General features: G+C 42.7%; 5 protein-coding genes across 12 annotated transcripts; 3 read left to right on the top strand and 2 right to left on the bottom strand.

The window, feature by feature from the left end:
- Positions 1–29: 29 nt before the first annotated feature.
- On the top strand, positions 30–1,429 carry LOC105274118 (serine/threonine-protein kinase mos). Its single transcript, XM_011316983.1, has 4 exons — positions 30–167; positions 222–388; positions 454–839; positions 1,085–1,429. The coding sequence occupies exons 1-4, from the start codon at positions 82–84 to the stop codon at positions 1,388–1,390; spliced, it is 945 nt and encodes a 314-aa protein (XP_011315285.1). The 5' UTR covers positions 30–81; the 3' UTR covers positions 1,391–1,429.
- On the bottom strand, positions 1,379–18,302 carry LOC105274117 (U6 snRNA-associated Sm-like protein LSm5). 2 transcript variants are annotated; one of them, XM_011316981.1, is made up of 4 exons: positions 17,548–18,302; positions 1,915–1,965; positions 1,636–1,832; positions 1,379–1,537 (listed from the first exon to the last, which is right to left on the bottom strand). In XM_011316981.1, the coding sequence occupies exons 1-4, from the start codon at positions 17,549–17,551 to the stop codon at positions 1,505–1,507; spliced, it is 285 nt and encodes a 94-aa protein (XP_011315283.1). In that variant the 5' UTR covers positions 17,552–18,302; the 3' UTR covers positions 1,379–1,504. The 2 variants fall into 2 exon arrangements, with proteins under 2 accessions (XP_011315283.1, XP_011315284.1); XM_011316982.1 differs by lacking the exon at positions 17,548–18,302 and adding an exon at positions 2,281–2,367.
- On the top strand, positions 2,386–21,154 carry trio (trio Rho guanine nucleotide exchange factor). Of its 7 annotated transcripts, none has more exons than XM_011316974.1 (17): positions 2,390–2,567; positions 3,034–3,437; positions 3,845–4,822; positions 4,935–5,033; positions 5,284–5,379; positions 5,661–5,842; positions 5,947–6,094; positions 6,337–9,360; positions 11,938–12,271; positions 15,194–15,263; positions 15,343–16,492; positions 16,628–16,816; positions 16,934–17,175; positions 18,360–18,603; positions 19,166–19,709; positions 19,773–20,842; positions 20,919–21,154. In XM_011316974.1, the coding sequence occupies exons 2-17, from the start codon at positions 3,063–3,065 to the stop codon at positions 21,021–21,023; spliced, it is 8,850 nt and encodes a 2,949-aa protein (XP_011315276.1). In that variant the 5' UTR covers positions 2,390–2,567; positions 3,034–3,062; the 3' UTR covers positions 21,024–21,154. The 7 variants fall into 7 exon arrangements, 6 of the variants coding, with proteins under 6 accessions (XP_011315281.1, XP_011315276.1, XP_011315277.1 ...); XM_011316975.1 differs by having other exon boundaries at positions 3,038–3,437; XR_892973.1 differs by lacking the exons at positions 19,773–20,842; positions 20,919–21,154 and adding an exon at positions 18,717–19,076 and having other exon boundaries at positions 2,386–2,567; positions 19,166–19,257.
- A 715-nt stretch (positions 21,155–21,869) lies between these two features.
- On the top strand, positions 21,870–23,670 carry LOC105274120 (kaptin). Its single transcript, XM_011316994.1, has 6 exons — positions 21,870–22,189; positions 22,271–22,533; positions 22,595–22,761; positions 22,830–23,075; positions 23,154–23,451; positions 23,518–23,670. The coding sequence occupies exons 1-6, from the start codon at positions 21,958–21,960 to the stop codon at positions 23,608–23,610; spliced, it is 1,299 nt and encodes a 432-aa protein (XP_011315296.1). The 5' UTR covers positions 21,870–21,957; the 3' UTR covers positions 23,611–23,670.
- Positions 23,671–23,780: 110 nt separating this feature from the next.
- LOC105274121 (transmembrane emp24 domain-containing protein 2) lies at positions 23,781–24,758 on the bottom strand. Its single transcript, XM_011316995.1, has 3 exons — positions 24,505–24,758; positions 24,084–24,427; positions 23,781–24,001 (listed from the first exon to the last, which is right to left on the bottom strand). Exons 1-3 carry the CDS (start codon positions 24,626–24,628, stop codon positions 23,852–23,854), a joined length of 618 nt encoding a protein of 205 aa, XP_011315297.1. The 5' UTR covers positions 24,629–24,758; the 3' UTR covers positions 23,781–23,851.
- Positions 24,759–24,894: the final 136 nt, after the last annotated feature.

Genomic DNA, 24,894 nt, shown 5'->3' on the forward strand with positions numbered 1-24,894 from the left:
ATCGAACAGAAATACAGAATTTCTTATTATCGCTGAGGTAATGAGTAATTGCGAAATAAACGTGAATATAGTTCTGTCATAATGGCCTCTTCCCCGAGGATCGTTGTTTCAACAGTTACACAACGAATTTTATCTCCGAAGCCGTCCAAGAATTTTCTCAGTGTCAGGTGAGACTTGAATACTTTATTTAATATTCTGATCTCATAGATAAATTAATTCAGACAGACATTGAGCCCTAAAACTCCACCAAAGGGAAAAGCCAGGTGTTTATTGAGTATCGATACTCCGAATCGATTGAGAATCGTTGAGAATGGACCACCGAAGGTCGAGGAGAATAGCATCATCGGTTGTGGAGCATTTGGCACGGTTTACAGAGCTTCTTACAAAGGTGAATTGAAAATCCTGAGGGGATTGTGAGAATTCACAAGATTGGCTTGAATTTTATTTTAACAGGGAGTGAAGTGGCGGCTAAAATTGTCAAGCGCAGGAGAAATTCGGATCAAACTGTGAGGGCAGAGAGAAATGCAGCCTCTTTAGCTCACTCTAATATTGTTCGAGTGTTTGGGGTTGAGGAGGGAGGGATCTGGTCGTTGGTGACCATGGAGTTGTGTGGCACATCACTGCAGGATAAATTGGATGAGACAGCACTCGATAGAACTGAGAGAATCAATACTTGGCTCGCTGTATCGCGTGCCCTTGAGTTTTGTCACAGTGCAGGTATTGTTCATGCGGATGTTAAGCCAAAAAATGTATTGATTGCTGCGGATGGACAACCGAAACTAGCGGATTTTGGTAATTCTGTCGTTATCGGCGAGGAATATCCATTGGCAATGTTACGAGTGAGTATCGCACGCGATAAAACTGCCCCAATGTCCCAAAACTGCTGGATTTACGAGAAAACACCAAGTGAGCATTTTTGTAGGGAATTTAGTTGCCCACGAAAAAGTTCTTTGGCATTTTCCTCTGAAGCCTGTAGTTTTCGAGATAAATCGATAATTGAGGGAAATATAAAATTCGAAATGTTTTATTTCGTCAAATTTTTTACCGAATCCTGAAGTAATGAGGCAAGATAATAATTTCTCAGGGAACTCCAGGATATCTAGCTCCAGAAATAACGAAAGGTAATCCCCCCAGCCCCAGTTCAGACATTTATTCCCTGGGAATTCTCGCCTGGCAGCTGCTGTCCCGAGAATCTCCCTTCTCCCTTTACCATCCGCACACAATTCTCTACCTAACTGGAAAAGGATCTCGCCCCACTGACGAGAATCTCGACGACGAGTGCAAGGGTGACTACAAAAATCTGTACCGAGAGCTGTGGTCACAATTACCTAAACGTCGTCCCTCACTGGGAGTTACAATTGATCGTCTGAACGCAATGTTAAGTACTTGAAAAATAATATAATTGAAAAGGCCAAGGTTATCAATTTTGGTACAATAATAATGGATTCATTATCGCCTCACGTGTTTTCTTACTCGAGCCTTAAATAATGGAATTCTCGATGGCTTACGTATCCGGCATGTCCCCACCAGGAACCAGCTGGAACAAGAGACATTAATTAATTGAAACTCATCCTTGAGCCGAAAAGGATTACAGTTTTTATTGAATTATTAAAAATTGAATAAAAGACGAATTACCATTGTTATATTATTTCCATTTAGTAGAATCTGATCTAGTTTTGTAACCCTTCTGCCCTCGGGGGTGGCTTCACTCTCGGTGACGTCTTCCAGGAGCATATTCACAAAATCATCAAATCCCAGCAAAGTCCCGACGATCTCCTTATCATTCTTCATGATAATATGAATCCTCGACCCGATGCACTTATCAACGAGCTCTGAAAACCCAACATAAACACAATCCACAATTTCCAGGTTAACTCTCAAGAATTCCCAACAATTCCACATATTCAAACTCACCAAGAGGTAAAAGTGTCGACGGATTGGTACTGACAGAACTCGTCATTTTCCCTCATAAACAACAACAAATAAAATTTATTAAACTGAATTGACAGGTGAAGAATTCGCGATTTGCACCGGCTCGCAAAATGATTTGTGTATGAGGATGAGTGAATCAGAGAGAATGTGAGAAAGTGAAACTAAAATAGTGAAGAATGAAAAATAGAAATTCACATGAAATGCAGAAATGACGAATCCACGGAAACGCCTCCTCCAGGAGTCGCCAATTCCAATTTCACTCCATGATTGGGGCATTATTAATAAATATAATTATTTGATTTATTATTTTTAATTGAATTTAGGGATTTTTTAATGTTTGGGGAGTACCTCAGCCCGGTAAAAGAGATCTCTTATTTTCCAAGGATGTACTTTGCGTTGCATTCACACGGGGCGTAACTAAAGCGGGTGGTTAAGGGGCCATTGGCTAACAGTACCATTGAGCCCTCACAAGAGAAAAGATGGCAGAAGAAAATATTCACGGTTTACACCAATGACTTTTGGCTCGTCCAATGGTCCAAACAATATGTGCAGTGTACAGCGTTATACAAGTACTCTTAGACCGATTAAAATTGAAACATGAGATTATTACGATATCAATCGAGGGTGTAATTGAGGTAAGCCGGTTTGATTACTCGTCCCACGCAGTTACATTTTACCAATGTATATTATGTATACCCCCCCAGCCCAAAGTAAATGGCAAGAGTCTGGTGTATGTGGGGTATCGCCGATGGATTGACGCGTGGGGGAGGGGCAATTTTGACAATTTATCAATTGTCCTTCAAACACTTCCCAGAGGCCCAGTAAAGAAAGGAATTCCCATCTTTTTTTTTTTCCTCATCACCACTTTCGTTTACTCCAATTTGACGTGTGTGTGAGAGCCACTAAAGCGTGGCCTCGACGTTATATACCTCAGCTTCTCGTTCCTCTTTTTTTTTTCCCTCTTCTCTCCCTCTTTTCACGGTCAGAGATTGATTTGCAAGATGAGGGCATGCGATATCCCAACAATGCACCGACTGTTTGAGTTAGTAGTTGGAAGTAATTAACGATTTGGAATTGATTTTATGATATTTATGGTTGCAGTTAGTTTGATTGTTTAGAGGTAAATTGAAATGGATGGGACTGGCGCCAAGGAGCTCCAGCCACTGCTGGAGGAACGTCTGGCTATTTTGCCTGGTGGTCGTGATCGTCGTGGTGGACCTGTACTGATATTTCCAACGACAGCTAGACGTGAACGAGCTAAATCTGAGGATTACTGCAAATTACTTCAATATCTGCTTGCAGTACCCAATGACGAGACACGAAGTCTGAGATTCACTGTGATTATTGATATGCGTGGTGCCACGTGTGATTCTGTTCATCAGATACTGAAGGTCCTTCAGGAGCACTTTCACCGTTCCATCTACGTTGCATTCATCATCAAACCAGAGAATTTCTGGCAGAAACAGAGAATATCACTGTCAATACCAAAAAAGTGCAACTTCGAGGTAAGTTGTTTGTAGTTCTTGTTCTATAACATTTTCTTTTTTTTCTAAATGGGAGCAATCAATAGGGAATAGCCCAGCTTGAATGCAGATACGTGCTCCTGTGTTTGTGTATCAGTGAATAGAAGATACTTGGCGCAAGTCGACACTGTCCTACTTTGGCACAAGTACTCTATTCTACACAATTGCATCCAACAATGTGCCTATACCACGGAGAGGAGAGAAAAAAAAAAGCACATCTCCACATTTTTAACCCACCATCATACCCTGCACTGAAAAATATTCCAAAGCTCAACTTGGGGATGTTATTTTTTCCACAATGTATTCCCTGAAACTTTCAATCTGAAAATAACTAGTGCAGGCGCGCCTGAATGGCCTTTAATCATCCAATACCTCTCGATGCATTTCAGATAAATACAATAAGCCTGGAGGCTCTGTCAAAGGTGATCGATCCATCGCAGTTGACGGTGGACTTGGATGGATCGCTGCAGTATGATCACGGCAAGTGGATTAAAACCAGATGTGCAGTTGAGCATTTTACGTGGCAAGCCACTGAATTATTGGATCGTCTCGAGGAGCTGCAGGAGGACTTGGGGAGAAATGATTTTGCTGACGATGTGGCAGGTGCAAGACACGGTCTCGAGCTCCACAACAAGATTCGAAAGAAGATAATGGAGGTGCCAGTTGAGGGAATGAGAGCTGAGGGCCAGAGGCTCCTCCAGCGTTACAGTAATTCCATGACATCGAGCTCCAGTGAGGGTGGAAGCATCGAGTCTGGTGCATCTGGAGGTGCTGATCCCGATGGCAGATCTCTAGCACAATTGGTGATCAGTCGAGTCGATCTCCTCGACGCGATGCAGCAGAAACTCCTGCAGCACTGGCACATTAAACGCGAGAAGCTGGATCAGTGCTTTCAGTTGAGATTATTCGAGCAGGATTGCGAGAAAATGTTCGACTGGATTTGGCACAGTCGTCAGGGTTTCCTGGGGAACTACGTGGAGATTGGCAGATCTTATCAGCTCGCTGAGGAGCTCCAAGAGCAGCACAAACACTTTGATTCAACCTCGAGAAGTGTTTATGCTAAGAATATCCAGACAATTGGTGCTATGGCTGAACAACTGAGGGAGCATTATGCAGCTGCTCACATTCGGGTCGTTGCTAGCCGCCTCGAGCGTGCATGGCTTGAGTTTGATGCCGCACTCAGGGAGAGAACAAGTGTTCTCAAGCTCAGTGTCCAATTTCATCACAAAGCCGAGCAGTATGTGGACAGTGTGCATGGATGGAGTCAGGCATTTGAGTCAAATCTACCGAATGATATACAAATGCTCGAGCAACACAGCAAGAAGCATCAGGACCTCTACGATCTCATGTGCAGAATGTACACCGAGGTAATTCCATTGAATTTCACTCTATCCTATATTTCTATAAATTTATGTTATTGGCAATGTTGTGCGATGTATTGATCTGTCAGACAGAGTTCAGTGACGAAATATTTGGCAGGTTTACAACGCCTATCAAGCATTATTGAGCGGACTGGGAAAGATGCTCCAGGTCTGTCACAGCTCTAGTGTCACCGGTGCCAGTGAAGGACTCGATTATGTACGATATCTTGGTTTTTTTTTTGTTTTTTTTTTTATATTCCCCCAATTCTTTCTAGCAGGTACTACTGGCTTGGGGGTCTGGGTACTTTTGGAGACATTAACAATTATTTATTTTACAGGGTTAATTCACCTGGTGATATTTCTCGTTGTTACATTATTCGTTATAACATTCATATATTCTTCATTCAGATTAATTCGGGTGAAGGTTATTCTCACGTTTACGCTTTTTGGCTTGTATCGATGTTTAGGTACACAGTACCAGTAAGAAGCTTCTTTATCAACTGGATCATCTTGTTCAAGTTTGTAATCAACCTCAGGGGATTGACCACTCCAACAGAAAACATGTATGTCCATACGTCTATCCTCATTTGTATTGTATATATTTTTTTTTCTCTTTTTTTTTTTCGTTCAGTTGTGTTTGCACGCTGCATGACCCTAATCGGTAATCCAAAGACTCGATTATTCGAAATTTTTTTATATAATCTCGCAATTAATGCATGGTAGACGATCGATACAATTGAATGTAATTGGATGTAAATATCATCGTTTTTCTGTAATTTATCGTCTCTACTGTTTATCTCACTGATTAATTATATTGATTGGAATTGTGTGCCTATTCGGTCAGAATCAGCAGGATGGGCACACAATGGATAATCGGGGTGGTATGAGTGGAAATCCAGCTGCGGATTACAGCGAGGGTGCGTCACACGTGCTTGCTGTCATACATCAGATTTTAGGGCATCATCGAGCACTCGAGGCCCGCTGGCTCAACCGAAAAGTTAAATTGCACCAGCGGTTGGCTTTGAGGTATGGGTTTTAATTATTCGTAATGCCTTCTGTGTTCTCATCATTCATCTCTCCTCACAATTATTATTTTTTGTCTCGTCACAATTGTTTAATTATGCGTGCAGATTATTTCAAGACGATGTCAAGCAAGTGCTGGATTGGTTGACAAATCATGGCGAAGTTTTCATACGAAAGAATACTGGGGTCGGACGAAATTTGCAGAAGGCCAGGGTTTACCAGAAGAGTCACGAACACTTTGAAAATGTTGCGCAGGTAATTGAATACCTATTTATTTCCATTGAAACCCTTTGCGTGCAGATGAGGCGGACAGAATACGTCTCCACGTTTATTTCCGTTGGATTGAGATATTGATCAGGAAGTCACCTTGAGTTGTAATTTAATTATTAAATGAATAGACACTGTCTATTCAGAATTGTATCAGGGTGCTGACGACTTAAATAGATCAATCCGTTTCTTGTCTGTTATCACCTCGAAATATTGTTTCCATTTCCCAGAACACGTACACAAACGCCGAAAAACTTCTGACAGCAGCTCAAGAATTAGCCCAAACCGGTGAATGCGCTCCAGACGAGATATACGCAGTGGCTAGAGAGCTCCAGGCACATGTGGAGAGTTTTAAAGCTCGAGTGGAGCAGCGTCGTTGCAAGCTGGACCTGGCAGTGGCATTCTACGATCACGAGAAGAATTTGAGCTCGTGGGTGGACGAGTTACGCCAGGAGCTCCAGCAGGACGAAGTGGCTGAGAATCTTGAGACAGCTGAGGGCCTCCTAGACAAGTGCGCTCAGCACCGAGGTCGTTGCCTCAAGGGCTGCTCAGAAACGATAAAAGAGGGTGAGGTACTCCTGGAGGAGCTGCGTGAGGACTGCCCAGAGGGTGACACGACAGGCTCAGTGAGTGCAGTTGAGGCAGCACTGGATCGACTCGCAGTGGTTCGTCACGAGCTGGAGGAGCTCTGGGCGACTCGAAAGCTGCGCCTGGAATTGTGCCTTCGTCTGAGGATATTCGAGAGAGATGCACTGGAGACGAGTGGCCAGCTGGAGATGTGGGCCCAGGAGTTGAGAGCTGCACCCAGGGAGGGATCCCCAGAGCAATTGCTGCGTGTTCACAACGATGGTGTCGCTCACATGCAGAATATTGCTTATCAGGTACTTCAGCAGGGACAGGAACTCGCTCAGGTTCTCGAGCAGGCTGGAGTGTGCATCATGGCGGATGGACAGCACACAGCTAGTGCTCGTGTCCAGGTACTCCTAGAATTTCTCAACGAGAGGGAAATGGACGCTGAGGATCTCGCCGAGATTCGTAGAATTCGACTGGAGCAAGCAGCTCAACTGGTTCAACTGCAGAATGACGCTCAACACGTTGCTAATTGGATCAGAAACGGTGAAGCCATGCTCCTGGCATCCCTGAGAGTACCTGAAAATCTCACCGACGCCGAACAATTGCGCCTTGAGCACGAGCAATTTCAGGTTGCCATCGAGAAAACCCACACATCAGCTGTCCAGGTGAAGCACAGAGCTGACGCACTTGTGAGCGCCAATCATTACGATCCAAAGAGCATCAGGGATGTCGCTGAGGATGTGACAAAACGGTGGCAGCAACTGGTCACGTGTGCTGAGGAGAGGCATAAACTCGTGACAGCTAGTATTAATTTTTATAAAACAGCTGAACAGGTGAGATCTGTGCTCGATAGTTTGGAGAGGGAGTACAGGAGGGATGAGGACTGGTGCTCTGGTGGTGACAAGGGTGGACAAGTACCAACGCTTGTTGGTAAACATCAGGAGCAGAAAGAGGCGTTTTTGAAGGCGTGCACTCTCGTTCGCAGAACAGCCGAGACATTCCTCAAGTATACAAATCGTAGTCTACAGTTTTACAGTTATCAGCCTGGCACTGCTGGATCTGAGAACAAAGTCAAGAGTATTCTCGAGGAGTTATTGAGCAAGGAGAATAAGGTACTTGAGTACTGGACGCAGAGGAAGAAGAGATTGGATCAGTGTCATCAGTATGTGTTGTACGAGCGAAGTGCTAAGCAGGCACTTGAGTGGATTCATGAGACTGGGGAATCCTACTTGGCTAGTCACACCAATGTTGGAAAAAATAGAATTGAGAATGAGCAGTTGCTGCAAGAGCACAATGAGTTCAAGGGTGCTGCTAAGGAGATGCGAGAGAGGGTTAAATTACTGATACAACTAGCTGATAATCTCATGGAGAAGGGACATGCCCATGCATCGGAGATTAAACAATCAGTGGGTGAAGTTGATCAGAGATACAAGGAATTCAGCATGCGGATGGACTGCTACAAGAGCCAGATCGAGGACGATCTCGGGATTCAGTCTGACGAGGGCCAGAAGGAGTTGTCCATCGACAGAAATTCCGATCCTCTCCTCGAGGACAAGATAAAGGGCAAGGATCTGAAGGAGCTCAACGAAGAGAAGAGAAGATCAGCTAGACGCAAGGAATTCATTATGGCTGAGCTGTTGCAGACGGAGAGGACTTACGTCAAGGATCTCGAAACTTGTATTCGTTATTTTCTCGAGGAGACGAGAAATGGAAAGGGAAAAGTGCCAGTTGGCCTGCAAAATAAGGAATCAATAATATTCAGCAATATGGAGGAGATATATCAGTTTCACAGTGACACATTTTTACGTGAATTGGAGAAGTACGAGACAATGCCTGAGGACGTTGGCCACTGTTTCGTAACGTGGGCAGTTAAATTCGATATGTATGTTACTTATTGCAAAAATAAACCCGAGAGCCAGCAATTATTGATCGATCATGGCAGTCCATGGTTCGAGGATTTGCAGAAGAAACATCGGGTTGAGCATCCAATAGCAGCATACCTCATAAAACCAGTGCAAAGAATCACCAAGTATCAGTTATTACTGAAGGACCTGCAGACCCACTGTCAAGAGGGACAGGGAGAGATAAAGGATGGTCTTGAAGTGATGCTCAATGTGCCTAAAAAAGCTAACGATGCCTTACACCTTAGTCTACTCGAGGGCTGCGATGTGCGTCTGGATACTCTAGGTGATGTTGTCCTCCAGGACTCATTCACCGTCTGGGATCCCAAGCTACTCATACGAAAGGGCAAGGATCGTCATGTCTTTCTCTTCGAGCTTTACCTACTCTTCAGCAAAGAAGTCAAGGACTCGGCTGGCAAAGCAGCCAAATACCTCTACAAGAGTCGCCTCATGACATCTGAGCTCGGTGTTACCGAGCACATTGAGGGTGACGAGTGTAAATTTGCTGTTTGGACTGGACGTGCACCAACCAGTGACACTAGAATTGTCCTCAGGGCGAATTCACTCGAGGCTAAACAACTCTGGGTTAAGAGGCTCAGAGAAGTCATACAGGAGACGTACTTCAGCCTCAGTATGCCAAAGAGCCCAGCCAAAAAGAGCTCAAGCCAGAGATCGAGCAGAGATTTAGAGGAGTGCGCTTCGTTGGATGACAGTGTTGAGAATCTAGACAGAAATTCACTCGCATCATTCGGCTCCACCAACACCACAGACTCCGATAAGGTTCGTACTATCTTCATATTAAAATTCAATAAATAAAATCCCCTCATCGATCAATCCCACCTCCGATTAATCGATAATTCATCAAACGACAGGAGAAAAAAAAAATTAGACAAACCAATCGAAAACATATAAAACATATACAATTATTGCCTTGAGGAAAATCAAGGAAATCAAGGAAAACGTTATCACCGCGCATGTGTAAATGCGCAAAGTGCCACCTCCACCTGTCCTCTATCCCCCACCTCGGTTTAAAAAAAAAAAAGGTTTAGAGTTGGGAGGCTGGATGAATAGAGGATGGGTACCCTCGGAGAACCGAGAGGCCAGGGAGGGTTGGTTTAAGAGGGTGGAGTGGTGGTCTGACATATCTATCTTTTTCCCTCCTGATCGGCTGGATGTACCCTACAACCCTCAACCGGCGCACTCCAACTGTTGGAAAGCTCTACCGAGCGTCGGGCGTTTCGGTTACTCCTATATACCATTTAATCCAGGAACGTTCCAATCAGTACGGACGCGACTCTCGGGTCGGCCGGACTCCGTTGAACATCAACGGAATATCTTTTTTTTTCGTTATAAGATCATTAAGACTTGGATTCTTCCTGTCATTTATTTTCCCTTCATTCTTTTTTCTTTCTTTCCTCGACGAGGGAATCACCGGGAGTTACCCCTCCAGGTGGAGAAAAACCAAGAGTAATTTGTGGGTGAGAGGGGGTGGGTGGGTGCTGGGTGGTATCTGTGAGATTTGAGAAGAATCATGGCTGTCGTTTTAACGTTGAATCATCATCGAGGAGCCACCGCCTCGGTGTCGGTCACAACCTCGACGCACCTGTCGTCATCTCGCGTTAATTAGCGTGTCCAGGTGAACCAGGTGATACTGCTGTTCGATAACAGTGTAATCGGGGGCTTTTAGTCATCCCCATTCATCTGTCACTCGGTGATATCTGCAGTGATGACGTCACCAGCTGGTAAACCCGCGACAATAGCCCAAAAGGCGAGACGCAAGATATCACTACCTTGGTTTCGTCAGGGCTCGGTAGCACCACCGCATCCTGCACTGGCGCGTCAACATACCATCGATACCCCGGGATCTTTCCAGGCGCGACAATTGCGTCGACAACCCTCTCTGGCCCAGGTAGAATCATTTTAAATCCTCCTTTATCCTCGCTTTCATCAATTTTTCCCTTCACCACTTGCTCCCCGGATTATTTCCAAGTTATTCCCACACCTCTCACACCTCCCACACCCATCTCCACTGAACCACCGAAAATTCTCTACCACCGGTGAAATTCCTGTGGCTATTTCTCTCCCATCAGACTTTTTCTCTCATTCCGCGAAGAATATACCGAAGGGGACGAGGGGATTTGCGCAAATGCGAATGATCGATTTATTCTTTGGCTCCGAGTGTCGATACATTTGTTCTGTGACACATCGGTGATAAGAATCATTGATAGCGTATCTGTGATTTTTTTTTTTTTTTGTTATTTTTACTGAGTTCTCAATGGCTGTCACACCTATTTTTGGGATATGTTTGGGGTAGGGTGTGTGGAAATTGACCTCAGGATGAGGAATACTGGGACATTAGCCCGCGACCGCAGGCGATTTGTTCTCTCGTGTGTAACTTTGATAAAACTCGTGACAAATTCAATTCCCGGGAATGAGGAAGAGTGGGAGGGGAGGAATAATGTAACGATTATTGACAAACCCTTTTCGTTTTCACGTATTCTCTCTGGTGCCGGTGGAATTAATAGACCCTGAGGGGATGAAATAAAAAAAAAATCTAGGGGATGACACTCGTGCGACGAATCAATTAAATCGCTAGTCGATTTATGTCCACTAATTGCCCCAGGGCAATTATTAAATCACGATAATTCAATATTATCATCAATAATTTATCCCAATTATCTGGCATTTAGATTATTGAATATTGGGGTTAAATGTTAGACACGTGTTAACAATAACTTGCGCTTTATTTATTCTTTCGTTTGAAAATAAAACAACCCACGATATCGAATTGCTTTATCTGTCATCAGGCTTCCGCGCAGTTTCCGTCCTTGAACGTACCGCGTTCATTATTGCAGATATCTCACCTTATTCTCATCAAGACAGAATGATCGAAGAATAATTGAAATACTTGATTATTCCCGATGTACGCACTCGATGGTAATTTTTCCTTGGAATTTCCACTTTGATATACGTATTTACAAAATTTTTCGACAACATCCGTGTCAATTCAGGCAGGACTAATGAATTAGTCGCTCCGTCGGTCCGAAAATTCAAAAGAACCCGTGTATTTTAACAATCATCGATCCACTGATCGGTTCACGTGATCTCTTCAACATAAACCGCGACTTTTCCTCAAATCTTCTATTTTGAGTCACGCGTTATGTATTTCCCAGAATATAAAATCAGTCACAATAATATTCTCCTTACTGGTGGTAATGATTAATTGATGTCAACGATAATCTTTAATTTTCAATCCAAGACAAATAAATTAAATAATTTCCATCCAATAATATTATCGCTCATCTGAGGCGTTTTGATTTTTCGATTTAATAATTATATAATTTTGATTTATTGCAGACTGGAGTCGTGGAGATGACGTGGGTAGTGGCTGATCATTCAGCAGCTCCTGGCAGTCGTGAATTGACAGTGACCAAGGGACAACAGGTGGAGGTGCTGGAGAATGGCAGCTCAAGTGGTACCAGTACGACAACACCTGGTGATTGGACCCTGGTGAGACTTCCCCAGGGCCCAGGCCAGTCCGATCCACCAGCTGAGGGTCTTGTTCCAACGAGTGCCCTCAAACAGCCACCAACAACATCATGCAAAACGTCGCCGTCCAGGAAACCAGGAAGCCAACCATCACAACCAACAATTCCTATTGCTCAACAGTCAGTCACGAATGAGGATGCGGGTAAGTTTAATGTTATTCCCCGCGAATGAATGCTAAGAATGAGTGTTTATACGTCGAATGAATTCTCAGGGAATAGAGGGGGCAAAAATGAATCACAAGTGCATGCTTGAGAGGCCAGGAAAATTTATCATTCCACTGCATAAAACTAGACTCTTTATCCTCACTTGATCTCATTGACATTGAGACTATTTTTTGCAATGGAATTTCAATTCCTAAAAATTCCTAAAAAATCCTGAAAGCTCAAATAAATCTACAGAAATTCAGTTCAATGATAAATTCATCTGATCGTGATAAACCTGAAGTAATGAGCACTACGTCGGGGACTAGCCACTGGCTAACACGCGATTAACCAACGAAAAGGCTTTAATCTCCGATTTAAAGACTCTGTCAAGGTGCATTAAATCTTAACGACAAAATGTAGAAAAAATTTGTAAAACGTGCGCCAAAGACTGCGGTGCAACAGCTTAATTGAACAGACAATCATAATCACGTTGATTATGTATTCAAGTAAATAGTACATACGCGGTATTTTATGTAGTGGAGTACATGAGGCCGTAGGTCCGCACTCGATCAATACGCACCAGCGCGTGTCCTTGACCAGTTCGCAGACTCCGCCTGTTTCTCTCTGGTTCACTTGAGAAAATTCAACCGAAGACGAGTTGAAGAGAGAAAAATAGCAGATACTGTCGGGAAAAATCTTTGCGTGTCACAAAATCATTAAATCATCGTCATTTCCCATTTTAATAATACTGGGAGATATTCCAAATGATTTTACACCGACCGAGACACATTTTCGTGGTTTACACTTTATTTCTTCCTTTGAGAGTGTGGAGATAAGCTGACATTCACCACCACTCGGTCTCATTCAATTTCAGACAGGAAAACTCTGAGTATTTGTCAGTCTCGTTCGAGCGCACCTCGCTAAAAACTCTGTCCTAACAATTGGCGTTGACACTTTTTAGCAATTTTATTTATTAAAATTGCTATTGGTTACATGAGGATGACTGACAGGAGGCGGTTGATTACCGTTGTGAGGACTAGGTCACTTCCGCTGCTCGGAATTTCCCGGAGAGGTTCGATTATTATTATTTTTTCAATATTCTTTGAGAGATCGTGGATGTAATTAAATTAATTTTTCTCTGTGTTACCGTTTCCTCTGGATTTTTATCGTTGTTCATTTTATTTAACGAGATTAATCGATGGGTAACGCCTGTCGACGACTTAATCGAGTGTCACCCTACATGGAGAACACCTTGGCACCTCCTTACGAGGTGGAATGCAAAGTTAGAACCGATGGCATTGAAAATCGCTTGACAAATCGCTTCTACATAGATTCACCGGGATTCGGGTCAATTTATTGTCCACCGGTGATGGATATTAATTATTATCTCAAATTATTGGTGTACCTGGGACAATGGGAATGCCGACGGAGGGAATATCGTGGTCACGCACTGGAGGCGCGTCCGGGGAAAATACCAACGAAAAAGAAAAATTATGTGGGAGACAACAACAAAAATGGGTCTATCAATCACGCAAATTCTCATTGTCATTTTATTTATTTTTTCTCACCGACAGAAATGACGTGTCGTTATCATCTTCCGTTGGGAGTCGAGACTAAAATATTGGTAACGTGAGAATAATTATTTCACCGACGATAATATCGATGAGATAGTGAATCGTTTATGATACAGAGTTTGTTTGTAGTTTCTGGTGCCGATCCAAGTACGCAGGCCATCATTCCATCGTCAAGATATATCGATAGACAGTACGATAATTTAACAATATTAAATAACACGGTTTAGGGTGTGTTTTTTATTTTAATTTCGGTATTCAGGGGTTCGATCGATTTCCACTGGCCTCCACAGGCCACCGTTTACCCAAGGGGTCCACATATATATTTTTTTTTTCATTAATTCTGAGTACAAATTCGTGACAACTACCTGGTGAGCCACGTGCGACAGGTACTCGTTAATATTGATTACAATTTTTATATTTTTTTTCGCTCTAGTTAACTAAATTACGAGGACAAAGTATTTTATTCTCGTTTCAATTCAATTGCGACTGCGATATCCGACAAGATGGCGCATTTGAAATTCATGAAATAATTCGGCGGCAGGGGGGAGTGGATGGGGGAGGAAAGGGGAGTGAATGTGGGAGCGGATGGGGGAGGAAAGGGGATAATAAAAAATAGGGGTAATAATTAATTTGCGTTGTCCGAACCCACGACACTTGAAAATCATCGGTAAATCGTCTAAAAATAAATGAAAATAAAAAGACAAGGGGATTGTGCGTTATAGATCTGACGTCAGGGCTGCATCAACGAGAAAGCCGGCGGTCTGATGGCGGGGCAAAAGTAGTCTTTAACTGGTGTCGCACATACGTGACGATAAACTATACGACGAGAGTGAGAGAAAACGGGAATAAAAAAGAAGAGAATTGGAATCGAACCAAGACGAGTGTCCCCTCTCTCGACTAATCGAGAGCCAAAAATGACTATTTCCGCCTCTCAAATAGCAACCGAGACCAAGGAAAAACAATCATTGGCCAGTGGTGGTTGAAATTGTCACGAGTCCCATTCAATAAAACTCATCAAGTGACAGAAAAAATTTTTAAACAAATAAAAACAGTAAAACCGACAAATAGTTTATTTCGAGAATTTCTGGACACGAGTCGCTAGATCATAACTAAACTCAAACCGACGGTCATATACCAGTTGGTGAATAAACGGCACACGTTCATTGGCTCCTATTAATACTTCCGTAGATGTATCACACGTGTCTAGACGGATTAACAGCCCTGAATTTAATTAAATATTACAAGCTAGCGGTGAAAAATCTAGGTGTTCAATCATTTGTATTACGAATCGTGAGAATAACGCGTGTCAATGCACTGGTGATTAATTAACTGATTAATTATCCACAGATACCGGTGCCGAGGGTAATGGATCAACCAGTACAAATTCACCGGGAAATAAGAGGCGCGGTTTCAGCGGGTAAGTGACATCATAGCAATCTCCACTGGGTTCATTAAATAATACTAACAGTTAATTATTTTTGGGGTGCTTAATGCAGACGGAAATGGTTACCAACACCACTGCGCAAGCTCAGTCAGGGTAAAGTCGAGAAGACCTCGTCATCAGAGCGTCCACCATTGAAGAAGACAGGCTCTGACAAGCGATTCAAGCTGCCAACTGGTGATAAATCGGGTAGAACGGTGTCTGAGGGTGAGGAAGGGGATGAGGAAGAGGTAGAGTGCGATGATAGCGAGACAACCGATAAATATATCGAGCAGAATGGTGGTGAGGATGGTGATGATGATTTTGAATTACCACCACCGATGAAGCCAATGCCAAAGCCCAGTCTTGTGACAACGGGTAATGGTCAATCGGGATCAGCAATTCCTGATGAATTGCCTGGTAAAATAACACCTGAGAGATCGATCAAGAGTTTGGATGGTGCAAAAGCACCGGACGTTGCTGATCTTGAGCAGCTTGTCAAGGAGAGGATGGAGCAACACACGGGGAATCAGGAGAGACACAGCTTGATGGGGAGGGGTGTGAGACCTGGTGATGATGGCAGTTACTCTGGGTCAACTGGACTCTCTGATGAGGTGTCTGATCCAGAAGCTGCTGCGATCGGCAAGAGGCATTTTGTTATCACAGAATTGGTTGATACTGAGAGAGATTATGTTAATGATCTCAAGACTATTGTTGAGGGGTACATGTCGCTCATGAGAGACCCTGACAGTGATATTCCACTTCCTGAGGATCTCAGGGGTGGCAAAGACAAAATGGTATTTGGTAATATTGAGGCTATCTATGAGTGGCACAGGGATTTTTTTCTCAAGGCCCTGGAACGCTGTCTCGATAGTCCTGAGGAGCTTGGCCCTCTTTTCAAGAGGTATGAGAGGAAGTTGCACATGTATGTCGTTTACTGTCAGAATAAACCCGTGTCTGAGTACATCGTCTCCGAGTACAATGATACATATTTTGAGGAATTGAGGCAAAAACTTGGACAACGACTTCAGCTCTCTGATCTACTGATTAAACCGGTGCAGAGGATAACGAAGTATCAGTTGTTGCTGGTGCAGGCACTCGAATTGACTGAGAAAACACAGAGATTGTCGGAGATTGAGGGCTTCAGGGCGGCTGTTTACGTCATGAAGATCATCCCCAAGGCAGCTAATGATATGATGGATGTGGGGAGACTTCAGGGTTTTGACGTTAGTATTTTTTTTTCTTCCTTTATTCATTTTTCTCCCCTTTATTGTTCATTTTGACAATTGATTCTCGAGTCATCGAGGGGATTTTCTTGATTGAATTGTACAATACTCCGGTGGGGGAAATTGTTATCGCAGGGGAAAATAACAGCCCAGGGGAAGCTTTTGCTGCATGGGCCACTCATAGTGTCGGAGCTGTCAGGACCACCTGCTCGAGGACGTGAGTGGCAAGTTTTTCTGTTTGAGCAGAATATTATTTTTAGCGAGGCTGTTGGAAAGAAAACACAGTTCACCAGTCCTGCCTATGTATACAAAGCTCACATACAGGTAAAAATGACTATTTATTTTCCAAGACAATTAATCAATTAATGATAAATAAAATTAATTGGATTATCGCCATCAATTAATTTGATCGAGTGATGTATCATCGATATTTTGAAATAGGTGAACAAAATGAGTCTCGAGGATTCTCCAGATGATCCGGAAAAATTTATAATACGCTCAACGGACCCCCGAAAACCGGGTCTTGGATTTATGTGCATAGTACCACCAGTACCCGATGAGAATACACCACGTAGACAGCAGTGGTTCGACACGATAACCGCCATCCTCCAGACACAACGGGATTTTCTCAAGGCAATACAGTCGCCAATCGCCTATCAAAAGGAACTTACCAAAGATCCACTGTAAGATTCCCCTCGGAAACCACCAAAACAAACCGTTAAACCCCTTTTCTGGTATTTAATAATTAACACGAAATAACCTACACTATTCACACAAAAACGAGACACTCCAACCACTCACTTGAACAACCTGTGAATATTCGTTCCAACAATATTTTTGTATATTTTATATGAAGATGCGTAAAGCAAAAAAAATGGTAGTTGGACAGTCGTAGAAATCTTTCCTCGTCCTGATTAACCACCTTAAACTCAAACTTACTTTCCACGCCTTTAAAAGCCTTTTAACGAGAAACAAAATGATAAAGATGAAAAAGTACGAAAAATGATGAAAAAAAAAAACCTTTAACTTGTTCTTGTAATTCAAAACTCACTCACTCATAATATTTATTCGACTTGCTGATGCTCCCGGAGCCTATAATATTCGCTAATCCGTTCCAAATGTCCAATGTGCAATGTCTAATACATTAGATAAGAGAAATCATTAAAGAAAGATCAGCAAAATTACCTAAACTTGTCTCGAGCGGGTGGGGGTGGGTGGGTTGAAGCTTGATTTATCAATTATTTTCATGATAATGGGCGTGTGGGTATCAATAACTTCAAAAGCTGACGAAATAAACCCAAAAATGCAGTGAAAAATGTACGATAAAATATTTATAGTAATTTTAATAACGTTTGTAACTCACCGCACTGGGATGAATGAGGCAACAGTGTATGTAAATAAATAAGTATTAATACTTGAGGAGATGAAATGAGAAAGGAAAATCAAATGATATGATAACCAAAAGAATAATTGATGAGCGCAAAGCGACGGAGGAAGGAACATTGTTTAGAATAAATGATTAATTGATGAATAACTTTTCTGTAACAGCACTATTGAATGTCCTGTAATTCCTATCAATTAACCCCTCTCTTATCACTATGGGCACCTATGGACTCCATCACTAACCGCCTGCTCACTAATCTCCCCCCGACTAATCATCGATCCTCGATCGTTTAATTAATTAAACTCTCCACCGATTGTTACCCCCAAGCCTCTTGCCAGAAGTCTCGATGTTTAAGGATTACACCAGGTATCCAATTAAATCCATTAATTAGTGATTATTTCCTCGTTTTGTGTGACCATTACTGTCTCAATGTTTTCAATTAATCTTCTTTTCCAATTTTTCACTGACACTTGCTCTATCCAGCCGTTCACCAACACCCGAGTCTTCGAAACGTGGATCAGCACCAGTGACACCCACCCTGACTGTACCAAGAGCCAAGGAGAAGGGCCACAAGAAAGGACAGCTGGTGCATCGCTCTCAGACCGGAAGCGGTCTGGATTCAGATTCATCTCGTACACCATCACCCACCAAATCAAAACTCAACTTCCTCGAGGGCTTCAGAAATACTCTGCGAGCAAGATCACCAGTCCGTACAAACTCCATTCCGGTGAGATAAAATCGATAAATGAATGAACGAAATTTCAATTACCGTGCATGCATTTAATATTTCTGGGACACGATAAGTCATAAAAACCACTGGTACTAATTATTCATTTCCAGCCTCGGGACTCTTCTGCTTCCTCCTCCTCTTGATGTCTGTCGCTATCTGCTCTCTATTGCATTGCCTTCTGTAATTGCGACTACATTCTACTTTTACTAAAAAGCAAAAAACCAGAGCAAGTTTAAATCACATAAAGACAATAAATAATAATAATAATAATCCAAGTACAAAGACAGAACAGAACGAAAGGTGTGATTATTTCCGAAGCAATAGTGAATACATAAGTGATATTATAGCGTCTAGATTAGTACCAATAAAACTAGATAAATAATGACAATGAGATTTTTTATAATTTCGGTGGATATTGATGGTTTGGTGATGGTGATCGGTGGTGAGATACAGTTGAGAGGTGCATCTGGGTGAGCATGAGCTGTCATCCTCCTCTAACTCTCTTCTAAAATAAACAAAACCCCATTGAGAGGAATTATTAAACGCTATCGATAATCAGGTGGCACCTGGGGCACGTGTCCGTCTGGCTGCGGACTGGGGTAAACTCCACGCCGGGGATGAGCTGGTTGTGTCTCACCTGGATGGTCCAGGCCTGGTGGTGTCACCCCTGGATGCCAAGGAGGAGCTATGGATACCAGCGAGTCTCATACCGAATTCAGCGATAAGTCGTGCCTGGTCTTTTCGACCGAGGAAGCCGGAGACTGACAGACAGGTGTCAAGTCCTGTCAGGGGCCACGACAGGAGGACTGAACCCCCCAGGATTCTTGTGCAGAGTGTTACATCGGTTCGTGTCAACGTGGGGGAAGTCGCCAGGCTTTCCTTCGAGGTAACCAACGCTGAGGGAGCAAGTGTTGCCTGGAGGAGAGAAGGCAGGGACGAGGTCATCAATACAGGGAGCGATGAGAGACATCAGACCCGACATGGCGCTGGTCTCATCTACCTGGAGATCGTGAGATGTCGGGTCGACGATGCTGGAGTCTACGAGTGCACCATCAGCTCGGAGTCTGGAGCTTGCTCGGCAAAAATATCTCTCTGTGTTACAGGTGAGTGAATTTAATTTATAACGCAGATATTCAGGAATTAAATGAATCGTTTGTCATCCCCAGGTGGTTCAACGAGTGCTACATGGGCTCGTGTAATTGGAACGACAAAGGTCCAGGTCGACTGGGAGAAACGTGACATAGAGACAGGAACGATTGAGTACCGAACCCTACCCTCAACAACTTGGATAGCAATACTCGACGACGTGAAGAATCCCCCAGTGCTGTTGGATCTCCTTGCAGGTGCCTCTTACTCGTTTCGAGTGATCGACAAAACCGGAAGAAATCCAGTGGGCACTTCTCCATCCCCCGTGGTGACCCTTCCCCTCGATGAGAACATTAACTGGGAGGCCGAGCAATTTATAGGTCGATATTTGGAGCTTGATGAACTGGGTAAAGGTCGATACGCCCTAGTGAGACGAGCTCGTGATCGTGGTACAGGTCAAGAGGTCGCCCTGAAGCAGACACTCAGGCACAAACAGTCGAGAGCCCTGACACGAGCTGAATACGATCTCTTGGCGTCGACTCATCATGCCAACATTATTCGTGCATTTGCATTATTTGAAAATGCCCCTCAACCTGGTCTCGACACAATTGTCCTTGAGCTAGTTAGAGGACCAACTTTATTCACTTACTTGAGCAAAAAGACTGATTACACTGAGGCAATGGCTAGTAAATTTGCTCATCAATTGTTGTCTGCACTTCAATGGCTCCATCAGCGTTCAAAATCTCATCTGGATGTTAAACCTGAGAATGTAATGGTTGATCAGGACACTGGTGTTGTCAAGCTCATTGATCTCGGTGAAGCTGTCAGAACGCCCGTCGACGAAGTTGTACCACCAGCTGATCTCGAATTTGCTGCACCAGAGCTTGTCCTTGGCAGGCCAACTGGATGTTACACAGATGTCTGGGCTGCTGGTGTATTTATTTATGTTCTTCTCAGTGGGCTATCGCCGTTTTTAGACGATTCCGTTGAAGAGACAACTGCTAATATACTCAAATGCGATTACTGCTTTCCCGATGAGTACTTTGAGTTTATCTCCAATGACGCTAAAGATCTTCTCGGAAGGCTTTTGATCCTCCGGGGTGAGGAGAGAGGTAGTGCTGAGGCCTCCTTGAGCTCGCCCTGGTTTAAGGTTAGAGTACCGTCATTTTTTCATTATTATTTATTTTCTCCTGCAGATGTTTTCAAAAGAATTTTATTGTTTACAGATTGCCAAGGGGGCGACTATTTCGTCCTCCAGGATGGCGGCCTTCATCGAGCGCAGGGCACATTGCTCCAAACCACATGCTGATCATGACGTTTTATATAGTTGAGGAGTTTTATCTTGCGTGTAAATACGATACTGTATATTTTTCGTAGTTTCACTGATTGACTTGTTCATTTTATTACTCGACTTGTCAGATTGTACTTATTGTTAAATAAACTTTTAGAAGAATACTTTTTACATCATGTGTTTTTGTCTATTTATCGATTTAGGGATAAAATATCATATCTCTTTCATTCTCATGTTCTCCTGTTACAAGCTGGAAAAAAATCGACAAAAAATGGGGCGCGATGCGTTGAAATTTGAATCAAACGGGAGTTTCGGATGAGGAACACAGGAGGGCCGAGGAGTTATTCGACCTAACCCATGGTATTATTGATAGATCCTTAGAACATCTGAAAATGTCAAGCAAATGGAACTTTTGTAACAGGATTACATGAGAGCCACGGAGGTATTCTTCTTTCTCGTCTATTATGATTGATAGTCACTTGGAATGCATTTGAAAATGTCAAGCAAATGGAACTTTTGTAACAGGATTATAGGAGAGCCGAGGAGTTATTCGCCTTCTTCCCCTATTACGATTGATATGCCCTTGCAATGCATCTCAAAATGTCAAGCAAATCGAAGTTTTGTAACAGGATCACAGGAGATGTGAGGAGTTACCCGATGCTTTCGGTCATGTTGTCGACCGTCTCTTTAAGAATTCAAATGGTGGATGGACAACTTAACTCCTCTATTCTCCTGTGATCCTGTTACGAATTGAAGAAAATTAGAGAGAATTGGAGTTCACTCCGTTAAAATCCGAGTTAAATGAAAGTTTGTAACAGGATTACAGAATCATTGAAGAGCTCATTTTTCCCCAGCAGCGCCTCTATAGGGGAAAATCCCCAAATAACCCCAAATAATCCCCCAATACGTGAACAGATGATCTATATTGTTTACAAAATGTCGGCGTCATTTATTGTTAAACCCAGCTAACAACAATGGGTTCGCGAATCCAAAAAGGTGAATTGGGTTCGTTAATAAATATTCACTGGTTTCCCCTCGCCTCTCAGGGCAACGTCTACTCCATGTCAAAATTGTGTTCACCATGTGGGGTTAACAGAATTCTCGTGGCTTCCTTGAAACGTAGAATATATTCCTGCGAGTATCACCAGAGTAACGACAAGATCCTGAGGCCCATCGTCAAGGAGTTGCTTTTCACGTACATCCCAAGTATTAATGCAATAACATTAATAACTTTTTAAACAATTATTTTATTTATTATAACAAATTCGTGGAATTATCCTGTGCCAGATGGAGCTGAGATAATCTCGATCGATGCATTTAATAAACAACCCCATGACGAGGAGTTCATCATCGGTATCACGATAATAAAACCAAGTGGAGAGGGAACAGTCGAGAGGTACCTCAATATTTATTCAGAAACAGCTGGTGATGGTGAGAGTGGAGAGACATCAATTGAAACGATCGCCCAGAATTGTCTCTCCATGGAGCTCACCTACACACCCTACCTCCTCTATCACACCCTCATTTGTGATAAAGAAATCGGAGAAGAGGTAATTATTATCAATTATGCATCACAATTTTCAGACAATGAGGGAAGATTTTTTTTTAAAGATCGTTTGGCTCATATCTGGGAATGACAATCAGATTCACATGATTAGAGAGGACAAGCAAACACACGGTTACGTGGAATCACGAATCGACAAGTATTTCCCGGAATTAATTAATCTGCAGGCTCTGGTTCTGGGAATTAGTGTTTATTACTATCACGGTAACAAGATGTGCGTTGGCTTCAATGAGGTCTATTACCTAATAATCTTGATGGTTAAATTAATCTGGTTACATCTAGGAGATTAACGGCCATTTCCTGTGAATGCGGACTTGTCAAGGTGAGTCAGGTGGACGTGGAGGGCTCGAGGATAATTAAAGAATGGGTACTGAGGTACGACAGGCCGGTATCGAGTATTCAGATATTTTCTCGATACAATTCCGTGGTGTGTGATTTTATCAAGACAGAAGGGGATGGCGAAAAGGAGGACAGTCCTACTCTCGATATTCTGGTCGTTAATGCAATTAATTCTGCAATAGTTTTCATGTAAATATTAATTGAAATCTCGAAATTAGTTCATCGAATTTTTCCCTTTGAATTGTTTACACTCATTTTTTATTCCAGGGACGTTTTGCGCACTGGAATGAAGATCCAGATAAATCTCCCCTCGATGGAGACGTCGGACTGCACTTTATCCTCTTGTGTAGCTGATATTAATATGGATAGTGTCAATGAGATATTGTTGGGGACGTACAGTCAAGAAATTTTTGTTTTCTCATACTCTAGTCACAATTCTTCTTGGATTCTGTTGGATAAACGAAAATTCGATGCTCCAGTGCACTCCATGTGTTATCTAGACTTGACTGGAGATGGGATGAAAGAATTAGTCGTCCTCACGCAGAGGGGAGTTTATATTTTACAGGTGAAACTTCATTTCGTATTTCAAATTTCACCACATTATTTTCTATTGGATTTCTCGTTAATACAGCATGATCAGAGAAGAGTGCAGCATCTCCTGGAGGAGCGCATGAAGGAGTTGACTATAAGACTGTCTAAATCTTCCAGTAGCAGAGAAACGTGAAATTATATTGAGACTCTTTGTTTTTGTTATGTATACGGATATATGCGTTGAAAATAAATTTATCAATCGAAATTTTTATTAATATAAAATTGTTTTCTTTCTTCAAGTTCCCTGGAGTCTTCAGCTTCGAAAAAGGTCACAGGTGAAAGATAAATGACTCTCCTGATATAAATATTTACCTTAAAAAAGAATTTATCAACCAAACTTGATGCTTGCACAATAATCTACAAAAAATCCGCATTCACACAACTCTCCTCACTTCGAAAAATCTCTTCAAATAAAATATTTGACCGGCGGTCATTGAAATCAATACTACTGCCTCGAAGAAAGACCACAGAACAACTCTGAAATTGGTACTCTCGTTGATAGCTCTGTGGTTGCGGTCTCGTACCTGAAAAATTGTCAATACCGAAATTAATCCACTCAACCCCCACACGAAAAAAAAAAATATTAAAAAAATATTTCAAACTCACCTGCATGTACTCCTGTTCATTCTTCACACTAGAGAGACTAGTGCTCAAGTCCTTGATCATATCATCAAGCTTGACATGACTGCCCTCCTCCTCGTCACCCTCAGGCTTGTGATCCTGACCGACCTTGGGTGGTTCAGTCACATCCATATTGAACATAACGACCTTCGGTGTCATCGTGCTCTTCTGATTACTGAAGCAGTAATTGTAAATGCCAGCCATGTATGCAGCAAACGTGTACTTGCCATTGCCCTCTTGCTCGCCCTGATAAATAGCCTTTCCATCTGGACCCACGATCTTCACATCAATGTCCAAGAATCCACCCTCAGCAATCTCAAAAGTCAGTCCTAAAAATTCACACAGTCAATCCACGAATTAATCCACTGAAATAAAATTGCTGCGCATAAATATTGTTATGACAAACCCATTTTTGTTCCTTGCTCTACCCTATCGAAGAAACACTCCTCTGCATGTGCATCAACGGTAATAAAATATGCACTTGCATCGTAAAAAAAACACGTGAACAATAATAAACACAACAACTTCATTTTAATTACCCCAGTAATTTCTATCTAATTATTAATAACTGATTAGTTGGGGAATAATGATTCGATCGACGTTGCAATGTTGAGGCTAGTTTAACTGCCACGTTAACGACCGGTAACAAGTCTTAGGGATATTCACCAGATCTGGTGATTTTCCGGGTTGCCAGTGGCGACAGCCAATGAGGGTCAGGCATCCACCCCTCATTCAATTAATAAATACACGTCCACTGTATCAGCTGTTACGATTGGTCCACCACCACAGCAAATAC

Source organism: Fopius arisanus, unplaced genomic scaffold (genome assembly GCF_000806365.1).
Source record: "Fopius arisanus strain USDA-PBARC FA_bdor unplaced genomic scaffold, ASM80636v1 scaffold00009, whole genome shotgun sequence".
Taxonomy (NCBI): Eukaryota; Metazoa; Arthropoda; class Insecta; order Hymenoptera; family Braconidae; genus Fopius; species Fopius arisanus.

Excerpts from the sequence above, each read along its gene's own strand:
- LOC105274118 (XM_011316983.1), top strand. The coding sequence starts at position 82 with ATGGCCTCTTCCCCGAGGATCGTTGTTTCAACAGTTACACAACGAATT. Across the intron at positions 168-221 it reads AAGAATTTTCTCAGTGTCAG|ACAGACATTGAGCCCTAAAA; the intron begins GTGAGACTTGAA and ends AAATTAATTCAG. Across the intron at positions 389-453 it reads TTACAGAGCTTCTTACAAAG|GGAGTGAAGTGGCGGCTAAA; the intron begins GTGAATTGAAAA and ends TTATTTTAACAG.
- trio (XM_011316974.1), top strand. The coding sequence starts at position 3,063 with ATGGATGGGACTGGCGCCAAGGAGCTCCAGCCACTGCTGGAGGAACGT. Across the intron at positions 6,095-6,336 it reads ACTTTGAAAATGTTGCGCAG|AACACGTACACAAACGCCGA; the intron begins GTAATTGAATAC and ends TCCATTTCCCAG. Across the intron at positions 9,361-11,937 it reads ACACCACAGACTCCGATAAG|ACTGGAGTCGTGGAGATGAC; the intron begins GTTCGTACTATC and ends GATTTATTGCAG.
- LOC105274117 (XM_011316981.1), bottom strand. Across the intron at positions 1,833-1,914 it reads GTCGACACTTTTACCTCTTG|AGCTCGTTGATAAGTGCATC; the intron begins GTGAGTTTGAAT and ends TTGGGTTTTCAG. Across the intron at positions 1,538-1,635 it reads ATGGAAATAATATAACAATG|CTGGTTCCTGGTGGGGACAT; the intron begins GTAATTCGTCTT and ends CTCTTGTTCCAG.
- LOC105274120 (XM_011316994.1), top strand. The coding sequence starts at position 21,958 with ATGGGTTCGCGAATCCAAAAAGGTGAATTGGGTTCGTTAATAAATATT. Across the intron at positions 22,762-22,829 it reads TACTATCACGGTAACAAGAT|GAGATTAACGGCCATTTCCT; the intron begins GTGCGTTGGCTT and ends GGTTACATCTAG. Across the intron at positions 23,076-23,153 it reads AATTCTGCAATAGTTTTCAT|GGACGTTTTGCGCACTGGAA; the intron begins GTAAATATTAAT and ends TTTTTATTCCAG.
- LOC105274121 (XM_011316995.1), bottom strand. The coding sequence starts at position 24,628 with ATGAAGTTGTTGTGTTTATTATTGTTCACGTGTTTTTTTTACGATGCA. Across the intron at positions 24,428-24,504 it reads AGAGCAAGGAACAAAAATGG|GACTGACTTTTGAGATTGCT; the intron begins GTTTGTCATAAC and ends GTGAATTTTTAG. Across the intron at positions 24,002-24,083 it reads ATGAACAGGAGTACATGCAG|GTACGAGACCGCAACCACAG; the intron begins GTGAGTTTGAAA and ends ACAATTTTTCAG.